Source organism: Danio rerio, chromosome 7 (genome assembly GCF_052040795.2).
Source record: "Danio rerio strain M-AB ecotype USA chromosome 7, GRCz13ab, whole genome shotgun sequence".
NCBI classification, from domain to species: domain Eukaryota; kingdom Metazoa; phylum Chordata; class Actinopteri; order Cypriniformes; family Danionidae; genus Danio; species Danio rerio.
In genome coordinates, this window is record NC_141027.1 from 29,744,127 (window position 1) to 29,770,859 (window position 26,733).

The 26,733-nt window shown below is 32.9% G+C and overlaps 1 protein-coding gene across 24 annotated transcripts in view; it reads right to left on the reverse strand.

Annotated features, from left to right (window-relative positions):
* Positions 1-26,733, reverse strand: part of vps13c (vacuolar protein sorting 13 homolog C) — a 96,245-nt gene that overhangs the window by 49,523 nt on the left and 19,989 nt on the right. For 9 of the 24 annotated variants that reach the window (XM_087261202.1, XM_087261199.1, XM_087261195.1 and 6 more), the window contains 29 exons: positions 24,583-24,640; positions 23,607-23,734; positions 22,459-22,565; positions 22,207-22,381; positions 21,125-21,187; positions 20,899-21,028; positions 19,695-19,789; positions 17,996-18,138; positions 16,947-17,139; positions 16,512-16,626; positions 16,278-16,414; positions 15,146-15,278; positions 14,952-15,069; positions 13,670-13,805; positions 12,024-12,108; positions 11,806-11,906; positions 10,941-11,094; positions 10,776-10,855; positions 10,607-10,666; positions 9,765-9,915; positions 9,333-9,449; positions 8,186-8,289; positions 7,930-8,097; positions 7,676-7,711; positions 4,544-4,848; positions 1,726-1,873; positions 1,523-1,631; positions 590-717; positions 339-495 (listed from right to left, as the gene is read on the reverse strand). In XM_087261202.1, the coding sequence (XP_087117328.1) occupies positions 339-495; positions 590-717; positions 1,523-1,631; positions 1,726-1,873; positions 4,544-4,848; positions 7,676-7,711; positions 7,930-8,097; positions 8,186-8,289; positions 9,333-9,449; positions 9,765-9,915; positions 10,607-10,666; positions 10,776-10,855; positions 10,941-11,094; positions 11,806-11,906; positions 12,024-12,108; positions 13,670-13,805; positions 14,952-15,069; positions 15,146-15,278; positions 16,278-16,414; positions 16,512-16,626; positions 16,947-17,139; positions 17,996-18,138; positions 19,695-19,789; positions 20,899-21,028; positions 21,125-21,187; positions 22,207-22,381; positions 22,459-22,565; positions 23,607-23,734; positions 24,583-24,640 (3,634 nt within the window). The remainder of the gene's footprint in view (positions 1-338; positions 496-589; positions 718-1,522; positions 1,632-1,725; positions 1,874-4,543; positions 4,849-7,675; positions 7,712-7,929; positions 8,098-8,185; positions 8,290-9,332; positions 9,450-9,764; positions 9,916-10,606; positions 10,667-10,775; positions 10,856-10,940; positions 11,095-11,805; positions 11,907-12,023; positions 12,109-13,669; positions 13,806-14,951; positions 15,070-15,145; positions 15,279-16,277; positions 16,415-16,511; positions 16,627-16,946; positions 17,140-17,995; positions 18,139-19,694; positions 19,790-20,898; positions 21,029-21,124; positions 21,188-22,206; positions 22,382-22,458; positions 22,566-23,606; positions 23,735-24,582; positions 24,641-26,733) is intronic. The other 15 variants (XR_015495740.1, XM_087261205.1, XM_087261203.1 and 12 more) reach the window with 3 other exon arrangements.

Consider the following 26,733-nt stretch of genomic DNA (forward strand, 5'->3'; position numbering starts at 1 on the left):
ATTGACTAAATCATTTAGAGAGAACACATAAATCAATATTGAATTAGTTGTGTGAGCAAATCAAAGTTTTAAAATGTATATTTGTATGGAAAATAAGGCTTAAATCAAAATTAATTTAACTTCAGATGCAAAATAAATGAAGAATTTTAAATATTTGCATAGGAAAACAAAAATACTGCTGTTTTGCAGTGTATGCAACATTTATTTCATTTGAATTTTAAAATGTAAGATTTTTTACTCTAATTTAAAATATTTAAAGCCTAAAATGATCAAAGGTCGAACTTTTTAAGCCCTACATAAAACCCTTTTTGGCTGGTTTACAACCAAACTCTACAAACCAGGAAACTCTAGGCACTTCATGGAGATGGTTTTGATGTATGTTGTTGCCTCCATATCGTATTTTCGAACTTTGGTGTCAATTCCAAGCTGAGATACATCGAGAACCAAAAAAGGACTCTCGTCCCCATTTTTGGACTTTTTCAACATCAACATAACCTACAAGAAGACAAACACAGGGTTTTCAGCCCACACAAGAAGCCTAGTCAACAAAGCTGTTGTCTGTTGGACATTACATGAAAGTAAGAACCACCTTCTTGATTTCAAAATTGAGCAGCACATTGACAACATTCTCAGTGAAAGCACCGTTGGTCAACGCAGGTAGACTCCCTATACCCACTGGAAGTGTCTGCATCAGTCCTTCATCTATAACCGCTTCAACTGTAGAAGACGACAGGGTCAAATTAAGCCCTAGAAACTTATCAGTCAGTCCAGGGTTTTGTAGGACATTTTTCTGAATTTTGCAGCCTAAAATGACAAAGTCTATTAAAATATGGGACAACATTTTGCATTTCTTGTGTTGTTGTGCTGCAAAAATACAAGCAATAAATTGTATTTTTTAACCTCTTAAACCATTGTACTCTGTAACAATAACTGTACAGTAACTCTGAAAAAAAAACAGAGAGACATAAGTGTTTATCTTTTAACCCTATAAAGCATACGGTATCATATTTAATACTGAAAGGACACTAAATGATCAAAATAAACTTAATTGAAAAAGAATGATCATTTTGATCAGCAAATTCATTAGCATTAGAAAAATCATGTGAAAATGTATTTAGCAAATATAATGTAATTGATCGGTAAATCAACCTTTATTGCAGGTTTTCTGTATTGCATTGTGAGCTTTCATCATAAATTTAAACACATTAATCCTATTAAACAGTTAAAACCTACTGTACACTTAAATCCAAGTAAAGACTCTTGATTATTTCGATTATTTACAAGTAGTCCACAATACTAGTGTAAAAATAGAATTTACCTACATTTGTAATTAATAACAATTGTATTACAGTTGCTACTTCACCTTGTTTGAGATGTTAGGTGTATTAAACTAATTAAAAAAATAACAATTACATACTTTAACAATGGACTAATTTAAAATCATTTAAGCTCCTCTAAATTAAGTAGGATTTTGTTTTGCATTAAATTCTGAGTTCGCAAAATCACAAAATCCTGCTTATACCTTTAGCAGAAGCTTTTGTTCCCTCCACTGCAGCAGCCTTGCTTCCTTCGCCAATGTTCTCTGCTAGGATTCTCATGAGGACGCCGAGATCCTCCTGTCCAAGAGACATCTACACACACCAGATAAATATAGACCTTTAGTTTTCTCTCCAGGCAATAAGTGTGGGGTCTTATTTTAAATCAAACATTTCATGAAAGACTTACGTTCATTGACATGAGCACTCCATTGACCTCCACACCAGGAATTTTGTTGTACCAGGTGGCAGCCAAATTACGCTTGACTAAAAGTTCTAGATTTATGGGCTCCAAAATCTCAATATCTAGATGATCAGCATCATGCTTCAGGACAGTCCTGAGGAAACCATGTTAAATTAATAAGAGTTAGAAACACATTACTGAATTATTTAGTAAATTTAAGAGAGGTTGAGAAGACTAGAGACAATTTTCATTGGTGAAAAATTTTTTAAAATTGAAGGAGAATACTAGAACTTTATTTTAATTTGGTAAAGTAAATATAATTTTTTTTCATATTGTGTATATATATATATATATATATATATATATATATATATATATATATATATATATATATATATATATATATATATAGGGCTGTAACGATACACGATATAAAATCGAAATCGCAACACTCAGATCTACGATCCTGTGTCGCGGTGTGATAAGGGAGAATCGCGACACACCCACCCCGTGATACCTTTCCAATAACGTCACGCGTGCCTGCAAAAGTTGAGCTAATTAACACTTTTTTCGTTCGACATTACAAGCACTGCTCCGTTTAAGCCCTCGCAATATTTAGCCGGGAGAGCTTGCACGAAGCTGTGTGTGCTGAATGTGTCAAGAATATCAAAAACAAAACCAACTTAACCCCGCTTGACAACCGACAACGCCAGAAACATTGCCAATGCTGTCAAAGCGGCCGGATTTTCAGCGCATATACGATGGTTTGCTCACACTGTTAATGTGGCTGCGCAGAGAGGGATGGGCGTTCACCAGATGTCAGGTAACAGCGCAAACTTTTCTGTAACCGTGCTGTGCGCTTTCTGTTTGAACCTTTGAGAGTGCTGACTGACAGGTGCGTGAGGTCAGAAAACACGACGAAGCTTTCAGTTAAAATAAACACAGTTTCTATAGTTATACTTTATTTAGAGATAAAGGTATATGGCTCTGCATATAATCACTCTATCTTGCTGGAGTTTATAGCCGTTTCGCTTTACTTCAGGACGCATTAACACCGCTCTGAAGGTCTAATCGTTGTTTTAAGTTATCCAGAGCTGTATGAATATACAAATCTTGAATATCAAGATTAAGTATTAAATATTACAATTGTAACAACACAGACAGCAACACTTTTGCACAAGATACCCAGCTGATTCAGTCTTTTCTTAAGAGGACCGCGCCTCTTCTTTTTTCCTTGTCAACATATAAAGGCAGTGAGGTGCGCCTCGTTTTCGGCCACTTGTTTAACTGCAAGGCATACTTAATTTGCAGGACGATAACGTATTACCCGTGCCTACATACACATTTGCCAAAGAAGCAAAATGGAAGAAGAATATTGCTGTTTGATACAGACCTGTTGATACTAATCCAGCGCTTATGTTGACCTGGATCTGCGTAATAAACGCAACAAAAAGGCTTTACTTTTTATTTTACAGCTTAAAGCATGTACGCAGATTAATGCAATATCATATTTAAACAAACTGTTTACAAAAAGTCTACATATGCGCGCGTGTTGTTGTTCTCTTTTCATCACGCAGCGCGCACTTGAACCGCGAGGGAGAGAGAGGAAACCATAGGCTATATCAGGACATAATCTTTAAAATAATGATTTCTATTAAAAATGTAAAGGTTTTGTGATTATAATAATAACAGCGGGGTATTAAATAAATGCATATTTTCCGTGGAGCAAGCAATTTGAGGAAGTCAGCTATTTTTATTTGACGGAAGAAAAAAACATATGATTGAAAAAAAAAGCCTATGCCGGTTATTAAAAAGAATCAGTCAGTATTTTCGTTTTGTAATATAAATTAATTATTTAAGTGAAAATAATTTAGGGCAGTCCTATTTATTTTATTCATTTTATTTAGATTATTCTGCTCTTCTGTGCTAAACACTGTAGGTGCGTGTAGATGCTCTGTTGTTCTGTTCCGCTATTAATATATAAAAATAAATCAGTATTTTAAAATGCAATATTTAATGTGTCATACACAAAATAGACACGTCAATTTGTTTAATATAAAATTAATAGTAATCTGACCAGTTAAACGTTAATAACCGATTAATGAGCGGCGGTTGTCGGTTAGCAAAATTAACTAAATGAGCATCCCTAGCTATTTAATTTACTTTTTCTTTGTAAGAGAACTTGATTGAAAAATAATTTTCAACATGCTTGAACCATCTAAACAATGGAGTTTAGTTCTGTTTGGTTTTTCAACAGTATTTTGTTACAAAGAAAACAGAAGTGATCTTTGGCTATTTATTTATTTTATATATTGCTATTTATATTGTTAATAATTTGCATAGTTAATATTGTTCTTTGATGTTTAGTTTATAAAGATTTTTCAAATGTTATTTAATTAAAAATAGTTTTAAAAATCTTTTTTTTCCCACCCCACACGAAAAAAATAAAATAAAAAATCGTGATACGAATCGAATCGTGGGTCAAAAATCGTGATACGAACCGAATCGTGGGTTTGGTGTATCGTTACAGCCCTAATATATATATATATATATATATATATATATATATATATATATATATATATATATATATATATATATATATATATATATATTTTTTTTTTTTTTTTTTTTTTTTGAATATATTAAACTAAAATAGTTTAGGTAACTTTTAAAACTCGGATTTAAAATATTAATAAGCATTATAATAGTTAATGATTATTACTAAAATAATATTTCTACTCAATTCAATGACTTTTAACTAAAACGATACTATAAAACAAAAATAAAAAAAAATTATAAGATTTCCAGCTTTCATTATTACCTGGATAGTTTGAGTTGAGTGAGTTTTATGTCCATGGTCTCCAAAACAGCCGGCAGTGGGAAGCCCTCAGCTGCCAGCAGCGAGAAGCGGTTTCCCACTGTAATGAGACCCAGGTCAACCACAAATGCATTGTGGGATGTGGAGGACTGGGGGATTATGATAAGGGGGGCCTTCAGTCTGATGTCCATAGCGAGTCTGAAGCTCTTCTGTGCAAAATCCCTCACGCTGGAAGCTGCTTTCTCTGCAGCTTGAGCCGTAGCGGCACTGAGAGCCTCTTTTGCTGTCTGGAAATTATCCACAAACATCTATGGAAAGACAAGCAATGGTTAATGAAAACTTGATGTGGCATGACATGGCAGTTCAGTAGATGTGAGGGAAGCTTTCAATATAAAAATCTTGGGATCCAAATTAGGGATGTTTCATGCAGGGATATTTTCGAATTGAACACCTGAAAGCCAAATTTACAACAAAAAGTTGCAAATTGTAAAGGGGTGGAAAAGGCAGTGCTGGAGTGAAACAGTGTTGTTTTGTGGGAGAAAATAGGAAAGTCGATGATCGCATTTTCTAGGTATGGCAGGTGAGCTGTTTATTAAGCATGTCGAGAATAAATATTAAAACCAGTCAAATCAAGGCATCCATATCGTGCGCAGATTCCATCTCAAATTCTGGACTTCTACTTTAATAAGCAGTATGAGACACAAGCACACATGCAAATCTGCATATACACAATCAAATTAATTAAAAACACTAGGTCTTACTCTATTGGTAAATATCAGAGTCAATTTGTAAAAATCTAATTAAATAATAATAACCTAACTTTTATTTCCTTAATAATATTTCACAGTTAAAACATGAATATCTTTTAACGTTAAATTACTCCTTAACAAAAGTCCTTAGTATGTCATTTCTGCAACAAAAGTGGCAGCAATTGGAACTGTGGTCTGTTGAGCAACACTGACCCAAGAAATGTTACAGTATATCTGGTCTGTTTATTGACCATGGAAGAAACCAAGACCGATAACACAATTCTGTTTGGTGCCACTATTATTGCAGTTTTAATGTTTAAACAAATGTCTTTATGAAATGTACATTTAATATTTCTCAAGTATAGAAGAGAGATCTTTGGAGATGTGTTTAATCCATTTTTTAAGCGGAAACAACAAACAATTTATACAATTTTTAACAAAGAAAGGTTCACTAACTGGCCACTTTATTAGGTACACCTGTTCAATTGTGCAATAATGCTAATATTAAATTAACCAATCACATGGATGTATCTCAGAACAATTAGGCATGTAGAAAAGGCTGCATTACACTCCAATTTTTATGTTCTTCACTCGCAAACTTCCCTTGAATATACGCCATTCAATACATTATACAAGTATCTGAATAGGTTTAAATGTGACATCGCAATCACATTGCATTCTGGGACATATAAGTGCTGGAGCAGACATATGAAGCCGACTCGCTACCTCTGACCAAATCAAGGGAATAAGTTTATGTCTATGTAAGCTTCCCTCGTTCACTTGATGAACTGGAACACACTTCAAAATGGCATTGGGGATTCCTCCAAGGGAACAAGGGAAGGGAAGTTCACAAGTGCATGTCTAAAAATGGAGTGAAAGTGACTCTGTTGTTGGAAATGACCACAGTAAACAGTGAACACCTTTTCCAGCAGGATGACACAGCATGATACAAAGCTCAAATCATCCAAAAACTAGAATTCTTGAACATGACAATAAGTTCACTCCAGTCGAATGACCTCCACAGTCATTAGATATCAATCTAAAAGAGCATCTTTGGGATGTGCTGGGACACGAGATTCACATCATGAATGTGCAGCCTCCATGAATAGCATCTGACCCTAATGACATGTCTAAAGAGCAGTTCCAAATCGGAGCGTTAAGAATCTGTTTTCTTTAAAAATTAACTATCAAACATTTCCTGATTGATAAACGATATAAAGTGGGTCTTTGAATGTACAAGAAACACTGCATGAAATTCCATTTTCTGTGCCATGTCTTAAAAATATCAACATTTATTTTACTTCAGTATTTTCAATAGAGTTTCTGCTCTCGTCTGCTGATCCTGACAGCGAGTGCATGTAAACGGTTTTTCATCTCGTTTTATGCTTTAACAACTAAATGAATGCTCAAGTCTATTTAACTGATAAACTAATGTGGGTTTCTAAGCCCAATAATACTAACTAGGAGCACACAATAAAGTGGCCAGTGAGTGTATAGATATATACTGAATGTATTAACATATTAGTCACTGGAAACCCTAAGATTACTTTGCTTAGTTGAAATTTAATGAAATGTACATGACTATGCAGCAATGGGTAGTAATAGGGTCTTCCAGCTTTTAGAATAAAGAATATATATTTTTCATCACATTTATTTTTTTAATCAGCATTGATTTTTAGTACAGTAGTAACCTGCCACTAGAGCAGTGGTTCTCAACAAGGGCCAACACAAAACTTCCAATGATATTTTCTGCATTCGTGTAATTAAGAAAAAGCGGTTTATTTTCACTTAGAGAAACTAAAAAGGTTTAAACTTTAAACTAATTAGCCACAATTTAATTTCTGATTCTAGTGATTTCTATAAATGCAGGATTATAGTAAAAAAGTAAATATCATGTGACATGATGTCACATGATATTCACTGTAAAATGATTTGTGGAGCATTTGTAAAACCTGAAAACTGAAACACACATGAACGTGGAAAATGTGAAACAATTTTATATAAAACAATTATGTAATCACATGATCACATTGTTCTCTTTAGCCTAAAATTATGTGATTAGCATCTTTATATAAAAATACATTTATAAAAATAACTTTAAATCATCATAGAAGTTTGCTAAAGCCCATAGAGTCCCACTGACTCCTTCATTAAGAACCACTGCACTAGAAATAAAACAATGGCAGACATAAACATTGCCATGAACCTTGTTAACTTAGATTAAAACTTCAGTCTTGCTTGAAAATGAAAGGTTTAAATGCATGTATGATAAATCCAGCAGTATTACATTTAAGAAAGGAAAAAATACATTTCAGTGTGTGCAAAGGTGCATTTAAAGTTAAGCTGCAAAGCGAAGGACTTTAATGCATCATGCCCAAGCCTGTACCTCATCAGCAGAGGGGTACTGATAGCTAAAGGAGTCCTGAAAAGAGGAAGACACAGTTAACGGAAACTATGAAGGGGGAAAAGGAGTCAGAGCCAAAAACAAAACCAAAGGAAGAGACAAAAAGAAAATGTCCATACAACATATAAAAAGGCACAGAGAAATACTGATTTCAAAACTTTGCAATAAGAGATAAGACGGCTGAGTAATATAGACGACAACATATATTTGGTAAGTGCATTTACATAAATTCTCACCAATAAAGACATGAGGAATTTGTGCAGGTAGACGATCTGGATACAGCCAAGTCTCATAATAACTTTGCCATCCACTTTGGAGGTGTCAGTGTAGCCATCCCCCTCAGTGGCCCCGGGGTATAGGGTCATCTTAAAGCTGAACACTTCCTCTCCAACGATGGACACCGCCTGGGAGTATTAACACAAGCATGACTGGAAAACAGAACCTAATGTACCATTTTCAAATGTGCTGAAATCAAAATGGCTGAAAGTTCACCTTCTTGTGGATGGTCTTAGGGTCCACATCCAGAACCACAATATCACGCAGACGGGCGAAAACATCTGTTTCCTTTGCCTGAACCATCACAGACGCATCAATGCCTGACATAAATGAAAGCAAGATGTTTGGTTAACTTGCATAATATGGTCTCATGGAAAACAGATGACTCTGTATAATGCTGGATATGTTGACATTGAAGAACAGATGTGTAATAGTTAAGTAAAGCCAGCCCTCAAAAATGTTACTTTAAATAAAACAAATACATGTTATTTAAAATAAATAAATACATAAATAAAAAAATATATTTATTGACATTATTTCAGTGAGAAATGTTTGTCTTTAAAAGAAAATTAATTAATACAATTAACTTTATAACATTAGTAATATTAAGCTCAAGTTTAACTTAAACGAATACCAATGTTTATAGCTCTAAAGTCAAACTAATTAAAAGTGAAAACTATGTAGACATAAAAAAAAAACAAGTGACAGAAAGCACACAAACAGTAAAAAGAAAAAAAAATTAAAGACGAGTAAAGTTTGCTGACAAATGTTGATGTTGGCTTGACAAAGATGTATGTTGCTAGCATGATTTAACATAAAACATTATATAATATACAACATAACAATATGCTAATCTGCTTTTACCAATAACTAGCATGTTGTTAGCATTTTTCTAGCATTAATTCACAAGATTCTTACATAATTATCATTAAATAACATGTTTCTATTATTTTTACATAAATTAGCATGTAGCAATGCATTTAGCATGTTTTAATGTTAAGCATGTCATTAATGTGTAGCTAGCAAGAGTTAGCATGTTTTTAACATGAATTGCAATGTTGACTGCATAATATTAGCATGTTGCTAGCATGTTTTAAAGATTAATTAACATGTTGCTAACAATAATTATTGGGTTGCTACTGTAGTATTACTGCTAGCATGTTTTCTGCATGAATTTATGTGTTAGCATATTTTATTATAAATTAACACACTGCTAGCATGTTTATTACATGGATATCACAACATTAGCATTAAAAGCTTCTTTATATGTTTAGCCAACACAAAAATATAAACATTAAACTATGATGCTATGAAAGCATGATGCCATTTGATGCTAAAATAACACTAGTGCATTTTTTTTTACCTTGGACCCGTATATCAGCGATGTTGCTTCTGTCATCACAGACAGCCACTCTGAAGGATCCCAGCACTGCAGACAGCTTAAAGTTCACAACACCAGCATCTTTCGAACCCTTGGACACTACAAGAACAGAGATACTCCAGTTAAAAACACTCAAACAACACACAATTTGAAACCAGCTCTGTCTGAAACATGCTTTAGCACAAGCAAAACAATTTCTGCTTCAGAACCCTTTTAGCGTTTCAAGACATGATCAGTGCAAAGGTCAATGAAAAAAACATGTGTTACCCATGAAAAAACCTACAAGACAGAGACAAAGACAACACAAAGACGGATGAGCATTCAGGTTTTACCTCTTGCTTTGACATCAGTCAACACACATTAGTTTTCACTCATTTTAAGAAGTGTGTATATTATAGTATGTGTTGTCCATACCTGTCTTCCCAGCTGCTGCTCGGTCCGCTCGTCGCCTGGTTTCTCTCTCTTTATTGGCTGTGAGCTCTTGTGGTATTGCGGAGTTCATGTAGTTGATGGTAGACAGCAAAGCTTTGGTGTGTAGCAGGAAGTCCAATGAGGAAAACTCCACCTGTGCAATAAAATAAATCAACAATGATTAAATTTAGTATAATAAATTCTAAATAAATATTATTTCTTTTTTTCTGAAACTAAGGATAACTACTAATGTTTTGTACATGATTCCAACTGTTAAAAGGCTTTTTAGAAGATGAATAAATCACATTTACATAATAAAAATGTATAATGCATGGACATGTATTTTTTCAAAAGAGTATAGATAGATTAAAACATTTCTAATACAAATAACAAATCTTAGTTTATTTTATTTTTAAGTATTTAATAAATAAATAAATTATTAAATATACAACTAACATTTTTTTTTCATATTAATTTCCTTTTTTAAACACATTGAATAAACAATTAATAATTTTATATTATGACAAAATAATTTGGCAGACTAAATAAATATATCAATATTTTATCATTTTTACTTTATTTAATACAACATGATTTATTAAAATACAGAAATGAAAACAATTAATTTAAATTATATATATATATATATATATATATATATATATATATATATATATATATATATATATATATATATATATATATATATATATGACTAAATATGTGCTTATCTCGTTATTTTATTATTTTATTTAACTTTGCTTTAATAAAAAAATCAGTAGATTACATATATTAAAAAACGTTTAATTTTTCATTTATTGTATTGTACAAAAACGTAAACATACCTTCAGTGTCTGTTCTGTATTATTAAATAAGGTGCAGAAGCTGGGTCCATTCACATCCGCCTAAAGGACACAAAAAGGCCACACAGACCAGCCCAAATTAAAGCACTCATCTAAAACAAACAACCCATTGAAGACAATCTTTAGAAGAGAGTTTAATGCTCAGACTTACTTTGATGTACTCCACTTTCAACAGATCAGAGCCATGCTTGTCTGAAGAGGTAATTAGGTGAAGTGGCTGGTTTTGTGCATCTATTAAAGCATACAAGAATGAGAGACACAAAATCAAGTACGTGAAACATCAAATCACTGATTGCACTTGTCTGCGGATGTGTACCTTTTCCCTCACAGTAATCCAAGCTGATCTTTTTGAGGTAAGATGTAACACTGAGATCGAATGTTCGAATCCTGCCTTCTGCACCCAGCTGAGACACACTGAACGCCAATACAACATCCTCCTGAGCGGCCTGCCTTGTGAGCTCAAACAACACCTACACATATATGAAGGAATCATACACCAAAATAACTGCAATGTACTTTGAAATTAAATTAATTTATTTCACGTTGACATCCACAACAATACATTGATAGGACAAAGGTCCAGAAAAACTTTTTAAAACAAATTTTAAATAAAGATGCACACACATAAATCAACCATTAAAAAATTATGTGGCATTCAAAAATACATATAACCAAGTACAAAAAAACTACTAGTTATAGGTCAAAAGTAAGATGGGGCAAAAAAACAGACTATTCTAATATGAGAAATAGCACCATCTGTCTGTATTTTTGTTTTATACTGGCGTTTGACATTTCCAATCCAAATTACATGGTCTCATTACAAATTAAACAGAGAACAGTATTGTGCTGGACTGGAGCAAAATGAATGCATATTCTGTACAAATCATCTTTGAAAACTCGATTTACTTCGTCAACTTTTATTTTCTGGAAGTGTTGTGGCAAACGTCATATTTTAAAATAACATCACACAGAAAAACTATCGCCTACATTTAATTTTAGACCATCCCAAACAAACAAGATTACAAATGTAACATGTTTATGAAAGGAGTAATTTCCACATTTTTAATCCCTTACACAAAATTAGTGCTCTTAAACCTAAAAATGGAGGTGGGTCTGGATCCAGAGTGGAGTCCAGACTTTGAGAAACCCTGGTTTAAACAAAGTGATAAGGATGAGCGTACCGCTTTGACTTCAAACTGAAACTGCACTTCAGTCAGTTCCTCCAAGGTTGATCTGAGAGATTCTTCATCCACAGACTTCTCACTAGTGTCTTCATCAGACTCTGAATGCATAAATACAGTCAAATACTGTATGCATTACCGGTGAATAAAGTCAATTAAACAACAAATTTATAGTATGTGGTTATTATTGTAAGATTTTTCTACTCTTTCTCTCTGACCTGACTCAACAGCATAGGACAGAACTGTGGGGTCTAAAGCCAAGACCTTTGGCCTGGTATTAGACAGCGGCATCCCCAACACCTTCTGAAAAACATCAGCATTAACATTTTTCAACCGCTAAAATATACTGTATTAGCAAAAAGCAAAATCATTTTCCAGCTAATTCTTACGGCTGAAATATTTCAGTATAAAATACAACATTTTCTACAAAATGTTTTTTATATATTCTCAATCTGGTAGGTGTGCAGAAAGCTTGTTGTTTGTGGCGATTTTACAGTAAAATCTACCCATTTAATGTAAAAATTATAAATAGAGTTGGCTATTCTACACTCACATTGGATACAACTATTTATTACTGGCTGCATTTTAAACAGCACACATAAAAAAAAAAAAAAACATTTTGCCATTTCTGAAAGGATTCATTATATATAAAAAAAAAAAACATTTATGCTGATATTTAAAAGTCTAGTGTCAATGTTTGCATGTTTAAAGTTTTATTTCATGATTTCATGTCTAAAGAATGATGACTCAAAAAACATTGTAATACGCTGATCTGATTCCTTATGAAACATTTAGAAACCATATTAAAGGTTAAAATTGTGTATATTGTATAGTTATATATATATATATATATATATATATATATATATATATATATATATATATATATATATATATATATTATTAGCCCCCCTGAATTATTAGACCGCTTATTTATTATTTCCTCAATTTCTGTTTAATGGAGAGAAATTTTTTTTTTCTTTTTTTTTGGAGAGAAACATATTTCTAAACATAATAGTTTTAAGAACTCATTTCTAATAAGTGATTTCTTTTATCTTTACCATGATGACAGTAAATAATATTTTACTAGATATTTTTCAAGACACTTCCATACAGCTTAAAGTGACATTTAAAGGCTTAACTGGGTTAATTAGGGTAACTAGGCAGGTTAGGGTAATTAGGCAAGTTATTGTATAACAGTGGTTTGTTTTGTAGATTATCGAGAAAAAATATAGCTTAAAGGGAATAATAATTTTAAAAATAGTGTTAAAAAATTAATAACTACTTTTATTCTAGCCGAAATAAAACAAATAAGACACCAGAAGAAAAAATATTATCCGACATACTGTGAAAATTTCCTTGCTCTGTTAAACATCATTTGGAAAATATTTAAAAAAGAAGAAAATATATGTAATGTATATATATAATAACCAATCAACAACAGTGTGTATCAATCATTTGCATTAGTATGTCAAGGTAAACCAGTAAGAGCTTTTATTTACTGAGACAGAGACTCCACTAATAAGATCCCTCACAGAGAGAGAGAGAGAGAGAGAGAGAGAGACAGACAATGATGCGGATTGTGGATAATGTCTGTGTTGAGTTGTGTAATCAGTGGAGACTGAAGCTGCGTAGAAAAGCAAGCAGTTCTTTGTTTTGAATTCAGAGAAAGCATGTGACTTTGATTTAAAGGCTTTAAATATTAGTGGCATTCAGAAAAGCAACAACGACAATGGTATGAAATACCTGTGTCGTTCTACCAGAAAAAATACCATTCATAAGTTGTGACTCATTAAGTGGGATATAAAGCAACACGCCATCCAGTATAAAGAGAGTGTCTTTTTTTTCTTTTGTGTTTTCTGACCTTTCCAGTGGGGCTGCTGGGAGGAGAGGAGCCAGTCTGAGGAAGAGGAATACTATCCACCAGCTCCAAAACACCCTGAATCTTCTGATCAGAGATCTTCAAATGAAGCAATGGCAGCTCACCTGATACTTTGAACCTGAAAACACATAGACTTGTGAATTGAAAGAGTTGTTGTTGTATATTTTAATCCATTACACCTAAATATTCAGAATTTTAAATTTCATGTAATTATCTTAGAAACTGACACGATTGAGTACAATATTAATACAGCTTTAAAAAAAAATCTAACAAATGTACTTTATAAACTGAAATGTATACATTGCAAAATGTTTTGTGAATTGAGAGATGCACAATAGTAATTAATAATAATTGTTCATGAATAAATGAATAATAATTCTGTTTTTGTAAACTTATGCTTATCAAGGATGTGTTTATTTGACCAAAAATACACAGGTGACATATTGTAAAATATTATTGTAATAAAAATACTCTCCATTTGAATAAAATGCTAAATGCAATTCTTGTGACAACAAATCTGACTTTTCAGCATCATTACTCATACTCAGTTTCATATGATCCTTCAGTAATCATTCTAATATATAATCATATATGTCACCACTCATAATTTTAAGCAAACTATAATACACTACCATTCAAAAGTGTTGTTCATGTAGGAATTAAACAAAAGAGATTGATTATTCTGAAAGGGCAGATTGATTTAATTGTTTAAATAATGTAAGAAAATAAATCTATATGTGTTTAAAAGTGCATTTTAAATAGTAAATAGTTATTTTAATCAAGATGAGTTATTTTAAATATTATTTAACATTTAAAAGCAGGTCAGATATCTTATATAGTACTTAGATGAATTAAAATCTCTCATTTAAATAACTATTTTCTACACATAATAATAACATTTCTATACATTAGATTAGTCAATACTGAAGCCAAATCAAATAACTTACGATAAAGATCCAAAAATTAGTAGCCCAAATTTATATGTAAGGAAAAATTATTTAATAAAAAAACAAAAAATATGTGAACTTTTAGAAAATATAAAACTATTTCAAACTTAAATATGAATTTAAATCTTTTTATTTCTAAAGATGTTTGCTGACTAAAATATTATTTTAATAAACATAGCTGCACCAAAAATATATGACCCACATAAAAATATGCACTTTCGAAATGGGATGTTAATTTTTTTTTATTATTATTATTTTTTTATTCTAACTCTAACAATTTAACTCTCTTTATTGTAAAATAGAGATGGAGCACTAACCTGGGCATTCGTGCATCCTTGTCCACCATACATTTGGCCAGTTGGAGTGTGAAGTCCATTGGCTGCAGGATGTGTTGATGGGAAAGGCCTTCATGACAAGCACTTTTCCATTTCTCTCCTTCAAAAAGAGAAAGCATTTAAAGCAGCAGTTAATGTAGGCAGTTCCTTTTCACGCTGTGAGGACTTGTTTTTACCTGATCTGCTGTAGAGTATCTGGACACTGCGCAGCTCCAGTGAATATCTTTCATACGCTCTGTCCATGATTTCCTCTAAAGATGAGAAACTGGCAGAAACCTGCTGATGGCCACCCTGATCTACACTGTTTAACTACACACACATTTACAAAACAAAACACACATTTTTATTAGTCAGACATTACTAAAAAAAAAGCAGAGTTCCATCTTAAGATGTGGCAGGTGATTAGAGTAAAACATTCACTAAAAGCTACAGTTACAGTCCGAGTTATTCGCTCCCCTATTTATTTTTTTCCCCAATTTCTGTTTCATGGAGAGAAGTTTTTTTTAAAACATTACTAAATATATTCGTTTTAATAACTTATTTCTAATAACTGATTTATTTTATCTTTGTCCTGATGACAGTAAATAATATTTTACTAGACATTTTTTAAGACACTTCTATAGAGCTTAAAGTGACATTTAAAGGCTTAACTAGGTAAATTAGGTTAACTAGGCAGGTTAGGGTAATTAGGCAAGTTATTGTATAACGATGGTTTGTTTGGTAGGCTATCGATAAAATATAGCTTAAAGGGGCTAATAATTTTTACCTTAAAATGGTTTTTAAAAAAATAAAAACTGATTTTATTCTAGACGAAATAGAACAAATAAAACTTTCTCGAGAAGAAAAATATTATCAGACATACTGTGAAAATTTCCTTGCTCTGTTAAACATCATTTGGCAACTATGATGTTTAAAAGGGGACTAATAATTCTGATTTCAACTGTATAATCATCTATATGAATGTACGGGTTTTCTAAAATGTTGTTTGAATGTGCAAATGAGGCATTATATTATTAAATATGCACTCATTTGCATAAGCGTGTTCTAAAAGAATCTGAGCAGTGGATGAAGTCAGGTTTAAAAAAAAAAATTAGCGTTTAACTGATACTATTAATCGGTTAAAAATGCACCCTTTTGGTTAACGGTGAATCGGTTATTATGAGCATCCCTAATAATAATAAAATACTATAATGCGAGATTAAACTCATTAAGTTTCATGAAAAAACTTTCAATAAAATGTTGAGGAAAAGAAAAATTGTGCCTGCAGTGTCTTGTCTTATGTGTATATGTTTTTGTTTCCTCGCTTACCTGCAGGTAACCGAAATCAACAATCATGAGCTCTGATTTGCCATCATAGAATCCAGACTTGGGCAGCAGCAGGTATGAGGGTTTGAGATCAATCCTCAAATCCAGCACCTTGCGCGTCTCGATGATGTGAGACAAGCCTCGATTCAAAAGAAGAGGAGAAAGCGTTAGATCACACACTCTTTCTCAGAATGAGTATATGTCTGTGGGGATGATGGGAGAGGAGGACTGTCTCACCAGTAGCGGTTTTCTCTTTGATCTCCTCAAGTTTGCTGAGCGTGGCTGAAGTGATGACCTCTAGATCAACTCCTTTACCCGTCTTAAAGAATTCTGTGATGCTGATGACAGTCAGCTACAATACAGAGAAAATATCAAATATTTAATCATGCTACTTTAAGTAAAACATGATTACATTGTTACACATTACAAATAGATTATTAGTTTTCTTATTGTATTTTTAATTTATAACATGATAAAGTCCTCACATGGTGTACAGAATTTACGGGATCCTAATTTTGGTTGACTTTACGCACATAGAAAGAATATCAATTGAAAGCACACTTTAATTAGCTTAGTACTTGATATATATAAAAATAGTGCTTAGTACTTAATATAAGTAACATATATAAGTTACCCTCAACCTTATAATGACAGCGATTGTGTTTGTCTTACAGCATCATAGATGATCTCTACAGGCTGTGAGTGCACTCTGAGGAGCTGGTCAGCAGGGCTGTCCTCTGGATTGATCTCGAAACGCACACTGAGCAGAGAAGAGTCTGAATCCCCGAGTGATGCGATGAGGGACGGCACTTCACCCTGCTGCTGCAGACCAGTCACATACCAGTGCTCCAGCTTAGCCTCCACCCTGTGCAACACACATTGTTGTAAATATGATTTATGAGCACTCTTCATGGGTGTAATGTATTTTATACAGTAAAGAAACTTAGAGAATAACAGTAGAGAAGTCTAATTTAAGCATTTTCAACCCTTTTTTTAGATCCATTTGGACATTTTTCCAGCACTTTACAAGTGTGGCAACTAACATATTTACATAGACATACTCTACACTATAGACATATTTCATTACATTATATGTGTTATAGCATTGTCTATATAACAGTTTTCATTTTATCCAAAAGATAAATTATTCCTTTAAAAAGTTATTTATAATTTTAGATTTAGCAACAAACTATTATGAAAGCAACACAAATGCATTTTCAAATAGTTTCAAGCACTATATCCAAAATCTAAGCACTTCTCAAACCTTGAAAATACTAAATAAAAATTCAAGCATTTTCAAAGAATTCCAGCACCAGCAAGAACCCTGTACTTATCATATGGCCTAACCCAACCACTAACCCTAAACCCAACCTCGAAGCAATGTCAAAAGGACCCGTCAAGTATGACTTTTAAGTGTTTTGAATTATGAGGACACAAGACATGTCCTCATAAAACACCTTAATAGACTACAACTAGGCCATACCCATGTCAATATACAATTTTGTGTCCTCGTTAACCATATAAACACACACATACAACATAAACACAAACACACACACACACACACACACGTCACAGGTGTGAAGCACACAGCATTTACTACATCAGATCAAACTGAATCCCACTGTATACTTTATATTTTGCCCTATATATGTATATACACTATCAAGTGTATGACAGATGTGTTTGTTGGCTGCTGTTAAGGTATACATGATGCGTACCTTATGGCCTGTGCTCCTGGTCTCTGTGAGATGGACGTACTGAGGTCAATCATTTGCACTTTGAGGATCTCTGGAACTCCAGGCTCCTCTCTGAACGTTACCGAAGTGCTCAGCAGTTTAAAGTTGACAATCACAGCTACATACTGCACATAAATGTACATTCATATATTTGAGTGTTCAGTCCAGGCTAAAAAGGATATGTAAGAAATTTGATATTTTACACATCTTTAGTTTTGTTAAGGTGCAATGTGTTTGATAAGACATACTTTAAACAATTTGCAAAGTTTTTATTTTTATTTTATATATATATATTTTTTATAGTTTAGCACTTTTAAATTAGTTTTTATTTGGATACTTAAAAAAGTTAACTTCAGTTTTGTTTTAGTTCATTTTATTAATGGTTTTGTTAGTTTTAGTTTAGTTTTTGTTTTGAGAACAATTTTCTATTTAGCTATCATATATTTAGTTTCATTTTTTGGTTTAGTCATTTTAATTTAACAGAGGTAAACAATTCATTTTTTTATTTTATTGCAGTTAAGAAATAGTTTTGAGCAATAGTTTTAGTCTTAGTTTACGTAAATAACTGTGCTGCACATTCAATTACAAATATACATCTTCAAAATGTGCTTTGAAACATTTTTTGCACCACTTAGTTTGTCAAGATGAATGTAAATGAACCATGTACGTTAGAATCCGAAATAGAGCAGCCCCATTCATTTCAAGCAGATTCATTTATTAGACAATTATTTTTTTACATATTAACAACAAAAACTAAACATACTTTACTTTTTTTTTTAATAGATCTAGTCTTTGTGGAAACTGACTTTTCTTTACTGTTCTTTATAAGACGTAACTGGTGCAAAATACAGCCACATATCAAATCAGGCCATCTGTAACTCATCTGCTTGTTTTACCCTCTTTGGCCGTCAGGTGGCACTGTGTGCAAATAAAGCCATTTTTTCAACAGGACGGTTTACAATCATATATTTGTGTATATACATTGATTAGTCGGTACCAAAGCCAAAACTGGAACTAATCTAACAAAAAATAATATTAATTAATCAGATAATAAATTAAGATCACAGTCAAAACAATAGTACATCCAAATTAATATGTTAGGGAAAATTTTTAAATAACATTTTAATAAAGAGGAAAAAAAAATCAAGACACATAAATATATCAAATGTATTTGAAATTTTGTAGTTTGTATTTTTTTCAATTAATTATTTTATTTAAATGTATTATATTTCTACTCCTAAATACTGAGCAACTAATGGACCAACGTTTGATTTTCACCAAACATTATGGGCTATATTCACTGAGAATGGAAAAAAATATTCATTTTTAAATAGGGGTGTCCTCATGTTGAGCACTGTAGTGTATTTTGCTTCAATCTAACCTTTGTGTATTTATTTTAATCACATTTTGCATCGTGTTTATGTAATCAACATTAATCATAATTACTATATTACTTCATTTTTACTATTCTGCATTTATTTATCTAATTAAAATTGTATTATGTATGTCACTCATATTTTTTTTCTATTAATTTATTTATTTATTATCTACTTTTATTTATTTACTAACTTAATTTATATATGTATGCATTTATTTACTAAACATTTAGCAGAGAATTAGCAGAGCAATTGCAAATGAAACAGTTCCTTTCCAGTGTAGCAGATGTATAATTTCCACTCACATGTTTCGGTAAGGCAAGGTTATGCGAGCTCCCGCTGTAGCCAATGGCTGTATAGAGTTTAGACTTCTCTTCAACAGTCATGATGGAATCAATACCTGTGAACACATTCATGTACATAAACATACATGTAAAATATGTAGAAGAGTCATTTAGGCTACATTTACACTGCAGATCTTGATGGTTAATTCCGATTTTGTGACTATATCCAATTTTTTGCTGACCTGCTTACATTATTTTTATTAAATATACATTATAAGTGACTCATATCTTATCGTCTGCATTTACACTGCACACGGCGAATACACAATGACCAGAAAAAAGGAGCGGGCTCCTGACAGCTGATAATTAAAGAGCGCCATTTTCTCCATTCCTGTATTTAATTTGTTCACTGGCATTAATTTATGGACAAGTTGTTGTTTTACTATAGCTTATGACAGAAAAGTTCTCATTTGACCATCTTCTTTTAATCTTAGACATTTTAAACCAGGAGGCATCTTAATGTAATGTCTATGGCGTGATTTATGCACGTGATGTATGCAACAGTTTTATATTAGTTTATGGTTACATGGCGGATCTTGCGCTCTCACGCTCTCTCTTTCTCTCATTTACAAGCTTAAATACGCGTGCTATGTGAAAATATAAAAGCATATTTAGTCCTCGTGTATGAGATTTAAGGTTTGGGACTGCTGAAGTCTGTACTGAAATGAAAGCGTCAGACTTGACGTCATTCACTATGGTTTTAATGGACGCGCGACTCGCATTGACAGGTGAAAATCCGATCTACCTGCTTACACTGCAGACCCAAGAACACAGATTCTATTCCTATCGGATAAATTTCCACATATGAACAAGGCCTGAATCTGATTTGAGTAAATCGGAATCCATGTGATTTTTTCCTGCTAACACGTACACGGGCCATATTCGATCTGTGCCACATGTGAGAAAAAAAAATCAGAATTGAGACACTTGAACGGTGCAGTGTAAATGCAGCCTTATTCAGAGGCAAATAGAAAAGATAAAATAGAAGAGGTGTCCAAACCAATTTCTGGAGGACCACTTTTTTGGAGAGTTCAGAAAACACATGAACCAGCTTGGTCTGAAGACTGACTAGAAATGTCCAAACACCTCGGAACTGAATTCCACCAAAAATTGGTCCTCCAGGAGCAGGTTTGGGTTCCCCTCATATAAAAGTTCAAATCCTCACTCTCAGGTTCTTTATCCTCCTCTTCCTTTTTTCCTTCTTTTTTGCCAAAAAAGCTACTAAAGAAGCCTCCTCCACTCTGTTTCTGAGTGGCAGCCTTTTTGGCAACCAGCTTCTGTCCAGATCGAACCACCTGTGGAGAGAGTGAAAGAGAAGTTATAATACTACAGTATATTATATAATGAAATCAGATTATTAGTACTTTCTGTTGTGCCACATGTCATCTCACCTCCATCTGAACCTGCTGTCTGGCCAATACAATGTTGAACACATCCAGGCCTTTCTCCAGCTCCTGGCAGAAACATGATAAATACATTCAGAAATAATGGTGAACAAACATTTTATTCATTTAAAATATCTTAATCACTCTATCTATGCACATTGTCTTTTCAAATTTATGGGAAAAAAGAGAGGTTTGCAAATATAATTTAAGGTTTTGACCCTATATGCGATCACTGCAAGCAAGCCCCTGCAGATTGAGTACATATGTTTTGGATTTGCCCATCTATAACCTCTTTTTGGTTATCAATTGTCTAATGTTTTTCTTCTGTGACAAAGATGCACATCAAGCCACGTCCTCTGGTTGAACTTTTTGGACTTCCTTTGAATATTAAATGTTTATCTAGCTGTACTGCAAATGCATTTTTGAGACTGTCAGCAAGACGATGCGTTCTTTTACTATAGAAATGAAGATTTCCTCCAACATTTAACAACTGGATGCTTTATTCATTTAAACAAAATTTGGTTTACAATGAATGGTAATTCTACTACTTTCTCTGAGGCACGGTACCCATTTAGAGTACGTGAGTGCTTCTACATACTGTCAATCTAAGCCTTAGGGGGTTTTCAATTAAAGGATAAATTTAACCACTGTAAGTATATTGTATCTATGGATGATATGCTTATAAATTCTGTTTGTTGATGTGCATGTGTACATTGTACATGGGCTATTTTTAAATATGAACAATCCAGCACTTATTTTATCCATAATTGACACTGTGATTTTAAAATGGGCAATTATTTATTTATTTATTAGTTTATTCATTTTCTATTGATGTATATTTTTGTGTGAAGCTGTCATTTAATTTAGTTTATGAGAGAAGGGTTGGAAAAAATATTTGTCATTTATTTCCCTATAAAACTATCCTACTATTTTTGTAAAAGGCTAATAAACAGATTAATTTTATCAATATATTCAATACATTAACAAAAGATATATATTTACACAAGTTATTTTTTCAGAATAATGACATTGAAATTGATAATATAATTGAAATATTCAGAAATGTGATCCAGATCTGCTGTTAATACCTGAATCTGCTTATCTGCGTCTTCTCGCACTTTCGCACTTTGTGTTAGTTTGACTTTGTATGCTGCTTTGTAAGCTTTAAGCGTCTGTCGGTGCTTCTTGATGTTCGTCCAGTTCCACATCTGGTTGAAGCGCCTGACATGCACTTCCAGTATACTGCTGATGCCGTATTTCCACCTAACCAATCAGAGAAGGCATGTTAGAAACACCAAGCTCGAATCAATTCAATAACAAATCAAATGTACATTACTTACCATTGCCTTGCATTTCTGTGGACTGGAACATCAGGCCTAAACTTTCTGTAAGGGCCGTTTTTCACCATACAGTCAATAGACTCCAGTAGATCCACCATAGAGAGGTACTAGAATCAAAAAATAAAAGAGCATTATTATATCCTTGCATTCTTCCAAGACCTGTTCTGTCTCCTCAGTCCTGATATTTATAGTATATAACAGATTAATGTATGTTTTGAGCTACAATCTACAATCTTTATTTACTGTATGTTATGTATGCAACACAGAAGAGAGGTCCTGTATATTTTCCTTAAATACTGTACTTAGATCCTGGTACTTATTTTAATAGTGACTAGTAACTATTTTATTGTTGCTGATAACAAATGTAACTTTTTCGTAATTCATTTTTCTTCTTTTTTTATGTTTATTGTGAACACTTGATTGAGTACAATCATACAATATTTCAAGGTACATTTGAATCTCAGGGCGAGGCAGTGTGTACTAACATATGCACTATACATACTCTACATAGTAATCAAATTTTGTTAAATTATAAAAAGAAAAATAGCACAAATAAACTAAAGAAAATAATAAAAATTAAAAGTCTATTTAAATCAAGGGTGAGAAGACATGACATAATATAACTCCTTCCAGAATAATCTCAAATCACCGTATTCATTATACACAAGGGGATAACACACAATACAATATAAATATATATAACCATATATGTATACACACAATAGTATATATTTATCTATTAGTTAAACATCTTTTATTTGTTTATATAGCAACAAAATCAGGTCTTCTAATTTAACCCGTTTCCTCCATTATCCAAGGAATATATCCTTCTTTAAATTAACTACAGAAGTGATTTTTTCCATTGTATAGATCTCAATAGTTGCATCTATCCAATTGTTTAAGGTTGGTCGCTCTTGTAGCCATGCCATTGATTTTTTAATGAAATATTAGCCATTCAATTTTCATTGTAACTACTATATTTTAATAACAAGTATTTTCGGATGGATGGATGGATAGATTGATTTATTGATTGATTGATTGACTGACTGACTGGCTGAAAGACAGACAGACAGACAAGGTTGATTGATTGATTGATTGATTGATTGATTGATTGATTACATAGCAGCCATACATGTACTGAGATATACCTGCGATTTAGTCATCTCAATTGCAATGTTCTGAACTTCCAGGTGCAGGTTAGCTTTGGGTGACTTGAGCTCAACTTCGGCATTCGGGTTGATGCACATCCTTGCAGAGGCAAATATTGGTTTGAAAACTATATGAAGAAACATATGAGTTCATTATGAATCATGGTATACTTTATAATGCTAACACTATGCTGGACATAAATCCTTTAAAGTAATAGTTCACACAAAAATGAAAATCCAATCACAAACATGTTTGAGTTTTTTTTTTCTTCTGTTGAACACAAAAGAAGATATTCTGAAGAAAGCTGAAAACCTGTAACCACTAAAGTCCATAGTAGGAAAAACAAATGCTATGTCACAGGTTTCCAAAATTCTTCAGTATACTGTACCTTCATTTGTGTTCAACAGAAGTCAAACTGGTTTGGTACAAGTCAAGGTTGAGTAAATAACTTTTAAGAATTTAAATTTTAACCTTCAAAATAACTTAATTATACTGACAAGTCCAGTCCAGTCATTTGTATGTTAATTACAACAATGTATTCTGATTTATTTTTAGTATGTGTATGTTATAATAATTTAAAGTTTGTGTGCTATAAAGAGGTGTGTCATGTGTGCAGTTTGAGATCACATAGCCTATATAAACAGCTCATAAAGCCGTGGCAGGTAACACACACACACACCCAGAAGTGTAGTGATCACATGAAAAAACAGAGTTTACATAAGTGGAATGTGATACATTATTAGTCATTTTATTGCCATTTAATATTTAATTGACTATATAAAATGTATAGTTTCAAAGGCTTACAATATCCATGTTGTTCTTTTCTGTCTTTCAGTGATGTTTATTATTTATAATCTTCTATTTCCTCTTCAGCAAAGAACAATATAAACACATACTAACAAAGCTATACTAAACAGCTCCAGGCCAGATACTGATAAAACACACAGCCATGAATTTCATGTGAATAGTACATACTGTATTGATAGCCTTGCAGTTCCTCATTTTTTGTGCTTATTCCTGCTTTTAACTTCTCCTGCAAACACACACACAAAACAATATCAAGATTCTGAGCAGTATTTTTTCATATGTTCAAATATGAATACAAAAGTGGTAAGTTAAAGTCGACTAGTTATTTAGACATTTCTAATTTCCAAAATATTTTTTATTTAAAATTCGAACAAATACCATTTTTTGTTAGATACCTTCAGAAACACTAGATTTTTGATTTCTACTTTAATATACACAGACCTTTTACATACTTCATAACAGACAGACTGAAGTATTAGCAAATTAATTTGTTTATATTTTGCCTGTAATCAAAACCAAAAAACAAGACTTTCTTTCTGAAAAATCTAAATCTACAATATTTTTTTAAAATACAGACCAGGAGCAGAACACTGTAAATACATTCACTTTTATTAGGTACACCTGTCCAACTCCACGTTAACGCAAATTTCTAATCAGCCAATCACATGACAGCAACTAAATGCATTTAGGCATGTAGACATGGTCAAGATGATCTGCTGCAGTTCAAACTGAGCATTAGAATGGGGAAGAAAGGTGATTTAAGTGACTTTGAATGCAGCATGGTTGTTGGTGCCACACAGGCTGGTCAGAGTATTTCAGAAACTGATGATCTACTGGGATATTTACGTACAACCATCTCTAGGGTTTACAGAGAATGGTCTGAAAAAGAGAAAATATCCAATGAGTGAAAGTTCTGCGAGCGCAAATGCTTTGTTAATGCCAGAGGTCACAGAAGAATGGCCAGACTGGTTTGAGCTGATAGAAAGGCAACAGTACCTCAAATAACCACTTGTTACAACCGAGGTATGCAGAACAGCATCTCTGAACGCACAACACATCAAACTTTGAGGCGAATGGGCTACTTCAGCAGAAGACTACACTGGGTGTCACTCCTGTCAGCTAAGAATAAAAAAGTGAGGCTACAATTCACACAGGCTCACCAAAATTGGACAACAGATAAAAAAAAGTTGTCTGGTCTGATGGGTCTCGATTTCTGCTGCAACATTCAGGTGGTAGGGTCAGAATATGGTGTTAATAACATGAAAGCATGGATCCATCCTGCCTTGTATCAACAGTTCAGACTAGTGGTGGTGGTGGTGTATGACCACAGTGTACCCATCTTTTGATGGCTACTTTTAGCAGGATAAATATGCCATGAAGCGCGAATCATCTTGGTTTCTTGAACATGACAATGAGTTCACTGTACTCAAATGGCCTCCACAGTCACGATACCTCAATCCAAAAGAGCACTTTTGGGATGTGGTGAAAAGGGAGATTTGCATCATGGATGTGCAGCAGATAAATCTGCAGAAAATATGTGATGCTATCATCACAATATGGACCAAAGACTCTGAGGAATATTTCTAGTACCTTGTTGAATCTATGCCACAAAGGATTAAGATAGTTCTAAAGGCAAAAGCGGGGCCTAAACAATCAAATTCAGTATAGTACATGTTTTAATAGCAGTTACATTGCACATTCAGGCCTATACTGTGCAGTCTAGCAGAGGAAGTGAAATCTACTGAGAGCAAATGAAACCTTTTTTTTTTTCTTTTGCCCCTCTGAGAAGGCAAGAAAGATTAAGAGATATAAAGAAAGAGATTAAAAGTGAGAGGAAGTGATTAAAAGATTGTTCTAGGAGCCAGTCGCTGTTAACCATCACTGCAATGACTCGATGTCACAGGTTTGATAAGAGATGAGTCAAGCATTTAGCCAGAGCCTCCAGCTAAAGACTTCATGTCAGCAAGATCAAAGATTTTCAATGCAAGTGTTCAAGATAAACTTTACCATGTTTTATTTCTGATCCAATCATAAATTAATAATGATTGAGTTAGAAGTATCACATACATCTGAACTTTAATGGATTTTAACAACCCTTCTTATCGACCTGCCATGTCTTTCTTATTGCTACTAAATTCTTTGCATTATTAATTTTACAATATAATTGTCAACCAAACAAATATGTAAGGTTTTCAAACACACTTTTATTGCGCAAAGAACATTACTGCTGGCTGTCTGTGAGCAGATGCAGATGTTCCACTGTGTCTGCACACACAAGCTAAAGCAGATAGGTTGTTTTGCTTATATTACTGGGTAAGA